Source organism: Sinocyclocheilus rhinocerous, unplaced genomic scaffold (genome assembly GCF_001515625.1).
Source record: "Sinocyclocheilus rhinocerous isolate Xijiao unplaced genomic scaffold, SAMN03320098_v1.1 scaffold3303, whole genome shotgun sequence".
NCBI lineage: Eukaryota > Metazoa > Chordata > Actinopteri > Cypriniformes > Cyprinidae > Sinocyclocheilus > Sinocyclocheilus rhinocerous.
In genome coordinates, this window is record NW_015634071.1 from 294,957 (window position 1) to 300,445 (window position 5,489).

General features: G+C 36.8%; 1 protein-coding gene across 5 annotated transcripts in view; it reads left to right on the forward strand.

Moving 5' to 3' along the window:
- The window catches only part of LOC107745419 (galaxin-like), a 7,580-nt gene extending 4,384 nt beyond the window's left edge, over window positions 1-3,196 (forward strand). For all 5 annotated transcript variants that reach the window (XM_016559297.1, XM_016559298.1, XM_016559300.1 and 2 more), the window contains 2 exons: window positions 2,129-2,487; window positions 2,597-3,196. In XM_016559297.1, coding sequence (XP_016414783.1) covers window positions 2,129-2,487; window positions 2,597-2,874 — 637 coding nt within the window. In that variant the 3' untranslated portion in view covers window positions 2,875-3,196. The remainder of the gene's footprint in view (window positions 1-2,128; window positions 2,488-2,596) is intronic.
- Window positions 3,197-5,489: the final 2,293 nt, after the last annotated feature.

The window sequence follows — 5,489 nt, forward strand, 5'->3', positions numbered from 1 at the left end:
GCCTTCACGACATGGCGGCGGTGGCAACAACAATACTACAGCGAGAATATAAGTTACGCCTTCTTTCTTTGCGTGAACGTTTGGGCGGCGTTATGCAAATCTTCCGAGATCGTGACGTAGGTATGTGGGGGTGTGTTAGAACGAGCCGTTTTAGGTAGGTGTGGCTGACTCTTAATTTTTATAAAGAATATCTCTTTGGATTTGAGACTTTAGTCTTTGCAACTTTACAGATCTTCTTTATGCACCAAGAGCTTGTAACACTCCAAAGAGAAAGGAAAAATTGAAATCGCATCATATGACCCCTTTAAAAGCAAATTTAATGCCAGATTTACTAACATTCTGCGCCAGCGCAAACCCTCTTTGGGCATAAAACTGCTGTCCTGATCAATGTTCCCTCCAAGTTACACGCGTACGTGGCCGTGCACTTCTTATGTCATGACCACGCAGAAGAAATAATATGAGCGGGCACAGGACACACACAAAAATGAATTGGGAAAGCCATTTGATTGAATTATAGTACATGCAAAATAATTGCAATGCTCGGGGCAAACCACTATAGAGTTGGTGTCGCCATAGAGTTAGAACCGGTGAATGCGGTTTACAGGTTTCATAGAAAGAGAATGATGTGCGCCAAATGTTGCTGTAGAAATCAAATGGTTGCGGACAAAACAGCTCAACACGAGAGTCAACGCGACCGTAATAACATGTGAACTAAAATGTCATCATGTTTTTAAAAAGAGTGGCTTGATTAAGTGGTGGAAATTGCGGATGATGGGCACAGAATGGTAACAAAACTCAGACACATTTACAGTCACAGGTGTAGTAAAGTGCAAACTCTACTACATAGGGATGTTTAGATAACGATATAAGAATTCACGTTCACGTTTTTTTCAAATATTTAGCTTACAGATCTCAGTTTAAATGTCTCGGTTTGTTTTCTTTCCTATTTTATTATATTCTTTAATATTAATATAAAGAATTGAACTGTTCTGCGTGAGATTTGTAAAAATTACTTTTAATAGAATTTCTTGGTATGACAGCATTGTAAAAATGTTTTCCCAGGTAACCTAAAATGTGCATCATTTAGTTACATCAAGGGTCAAATAAAATATAAATAGCACATTAAAGTTAAAAGTTGCACCCTTTTCTGTGTGTGCGCTGTACAGGTCTGGTATAAAGAATGTTTTTGCTCAGGTGGCCGCACAATAGAGAAAAGTTTTGCTCAGCAAGAAAAAAAATAGAGGGAAGATTGGTCCTGATTTACTAAAGACACGCATTGAAAAACTAAAATGAAATGAATCATACAACGCGATTTACTAAGGTTTTTGATAGTTTACTGGTATTTGTGCCATTATTTAATGCCTCAAAAAGCATGTCTTATTTATCCTGTTTAGTAAATCTGGCCCTTAGTATTTTTTGCTCATGTTTTAAATAATTTATGTTTTGATTAATTTTGCAAGCAAAATGAGTAGTATTCAGCTGGTTGTGTAGTTAGCATCTTTATGGGCTATCTACAGTACTAAATTAATTTCCTCACAATGTAGAGCTATTTTTAAATGACTTTCAATGCTGTAGATCCAGATTATATAGTTACCAGCATGCACTAAGTGGGCCATGCCAACCAACCAGACCTTGACCCTTGATCTTAACATCACAACCACCGTGAGGGGGTGACCTGCCTTATGTAGAATAACATATATGTCAAAATGAAAGATAATTTCTTTAGGGGTACAACTTTATATACAATGTAAAAAGTTACTCAATCTCCAAAAATCTAGTAGCTTTAGGCAAAACCATTAAAAAAATAGCAGATAGTCAGTGTTTGGCCTGTAGCCTGATTTCATGTATGTCTCATGCTGTCTTGACAAACGAGGCTTTGTCTGTAACTGGAAATTCAAGTCTAACTGATACGTCCAGAGACATCATAGGAACATGCTTACTGGCACTACATTTCTCACAGAAGACTTATTCACATGGCACAGCTTTAGAGCGGGAGTCTCTCAGTCATTAGGATCACCCCATGAACCCTCAAGAAATTTTAAAACCACTAATAACCTGAAAAAACTGCCTCGGGCAATTTCTGTGTTGGTTGTTGAATGACTTTTCTTTCCAACTTATTTCTATTTAGCCACAACAAGATGAATGGCAATTTCTGTTGTGGTTCAGAAGTCTATGACCACCACAACCAGTTGTTGAGATGCTGCTCAGGTCATCTCTACAACCTAACACGTTTAAGTGGGGAAGCAGAGTGCTGTGGAAACCATCTGCTGGAATATAAGACACAAACTTGCTGTTCTTCCTCAACCAATGCCATAATTTATGACACCAAACCAAACCACCATTGCTGTGGGCATTACTACTACAACACGTCCCTGTGGAGCTGCTGTGCTGAACATCTCAAACCAACACCAAAGCCTAACAGCTCCCCTGCAGAATACAGGCTGAAACCACTAATGGACCTGATCCCTGAAATGTGCAATAAAACAGGTGATGTTCTTGAACATTTATTGTGGTGCAACCCGAAATGCAAAATAAATTTTTTTGGAAGTAGACTTAATGATCTTGTCTTTGTGTTTGTGTGTGTGTGTGTTTCTAGTGTTCTTTGGCAAAGTGGAGAGTTTGGCACTTGAAAATTATCAGCGTCTCATTGTGTTGAAAGTTGTTGGACAGGTCGATGTAAAATCGGAAAAGGTCATCAAAGACCCTTGGCTTTATGTGTCCCTGGATCACTGCAGCTCTCCTGCCACAGAAAACGGCATGACCTACCTTTGGGAGGAAAACCACGATAGGAAGTACAAGCTTCTCTCTCACCCTGTTGACCTAACCTCTGACATTCACATGTTCTATGCTGTATGTTACCAAAAGATGGGATAGAAATATGAATTGAGGTCTATTTCCAATTATTTCAAACCAAATTCAATGCATGCTGGTTGTCATGAGATTTCTGTCTGGAAAATAATTTTTATCCATCATTAATGCTAAATGACCCATAAATAATGTGTGTTAAGGGCCACTATATTTAAAATTAAGACAGGCTTCCAAAGTCTCTGTTGCTGTATCATTACACAGCTTTATGGCAGAGGCCTCGTTGGTTATTTTTATTTCATCCCAATAATGGATTGATCCTGTTTGGAGTGTGCAAAGGGGATAGCTCACCCAAAATTTGAATTTGCTGTTAATTTACTCACCCTCAGGCCATCCAAGATGTAGGTGGTGACTTTTTTTTTTTTTTTTTAGTTGAACAGTAAAAAAGATTTTTAGCTGAAACCGTGGTCTTTGGTGATTCATAAAATGCGAGTCAGTGGCTTTATGTGGCATTATTACCTGTAATCCACATAAATCTGATTCTTTTCCATGTACTGGCTCTTTCGGACAATTTTTTTCTATGAATTGGTTCAGTTCACTAGTTAGTTTACGTAATCATGCAATGACTAAACATAGGCTATACGAAATCATATTATTAAAACATCCAGTAATGATGTGAATCATGGATGTTTTGCAAGTCTATAGCATATAAAGTGAATAAGTGAACTGGTCTTCTTCATCAGCTCACCTTTTTAAATAAACAAAGACAAACTATAAAAACTTTAATTTCGCCCCTTCATTCAAGTGCTTGGTTCATGCATGCACTTATCACCGGTCTTCTGAGTCAGAACTGTTTCCTCAGTGCAGTGTACTGTTGGAGTAACTGGGGCACTGGATGAGCCGGTAAAAACCAGCATCATAGGATCATATATGGTATTTTGGCTCATTTCGAGTTGGCGTGACTGTCAGGCATGTCCGAAAGTGAGTTTTGATTGAGTAACTTGTAGATCAGTGCTGCTCAAGTCACGAACTGACGGTTCAGTCCTATTTGGTAAACTGGTTCATCTAGTTCACTAAAAAGAAATAGGCTAGAAACCGGACATCTTCTTTACCAGAAATCTTCTTTACAGTTCTAACTCAAGAAAAAAAAAAAGTCGCCTACATCTTGGTTGGTCTGAGGGTGAGTAAATTAACAGAAAATTTTCAGTTTTGGGTTAACTATTCTTTTAAGCTATTTAATCAGTCAGGTCATTTTAGTTTTTATGTTTGTATAACTAATATGAAAATTAGAATCAAATAGAAAACATTTTTCTATTTTTAAATTCATATTGTGTTCTCTTTTAACCTTTAAAACTTTAAATTGCCTGACAGTCTTATTTTTATATATTTTACGTTTCACTGCATGTCCTAATAAGCATTTTTTTAATCGTACTGTATTTTCTTAGTCTCAGGTCTATTTCAATTTCTGTTACGTTTTAATAATTTGACTGGTTTTAGGGGCCTATAGCTCTAAGGTGCTTTTAACATTTAATTGTAATTGTTTGTTCAAAAGCAGCTAATGACTTTTTTCCTAATTCTTGAGAAGACAAGGTTAATTCCGTTTTGTTATTAGTTTTAAGTATTTGCTATTGACTGTTCAAATGCGGAGTTGTGTGTGTGTGTGTGAGAGAGAGAGAGAGACTGGGTCTGCTCTGACTGGGTCAGATGGCCATTCAGAGCAGACTGTGCTTGTCGGAAGGAGGGACTTTGTAGAAAACGAAGCGTTTGAGAGAGGCGGGGCATAGAAGACCTACAATAATGTACAGTATTTGAAAAATAATGTGTTTTTTTAACATTAAAGCATCTCAACATATTCTGTTACACCAAATACACAAAATAATGATCTTTAAAAAAGCATCATATGACCCCTTTAACTTTATACAACTCTGAACATATCTTTCATATGAACTGTTGTGTGAAGAAAGTTTACTCACTTAAGTTGTGTTATAGTATTGCAGATATATCTATCTATATATATATATATATATGCTGTCCCTATTGTCTTTCATGCTGAAATGTTTGCATGAATTTCCCACATTATAAGCACAGAATGTGCGGGAATGAGTAAAATTAAATGCAATACATGCAATCTGGTGCTGAAATTCAAGCCCTAAAAACATTTCAAAAGCATAGGCTCTTGCTTCACAAATCTCACCCTGTGGCTTCAAACAGGTAGCCTGCATGTTCCTGGCTCTCTCTCTCTCTCTCTCTCTCACTCTCTCTCTCTCTCTCTATATATATATACAGTGCACAGCATAAATGAGTACACCCCCTCTAAAACTTAACAAATTCAGCAATTACTCTTTACTTAGAAGACATGTTAAGGTTCTTTGGAGATGTAATGTTCCAACAAGTCTGCTTGATCAATTACCAAAGAAGAAAGCCAAAATTATTCAGCAAAATAAGATTTTCTTATCAAAGTGATACAATTTTGTGTTGCAAAAATGAGTACACCCTCCTGAAAGTTACTAAATAAAAAAAATTAAAAAGTGTATAGGTTTAAGGCTGTTTTTAATCAACAGGTAAGTATATTGAACCAAAAATTTTAAAGACAAGTAATTTCCTGACAATTAAAAGTGTTATATGGTCCACTGAATCATACTCAGACTTAATGCTGGCAGCAGTGGAACCACTTGGGAGAGAAC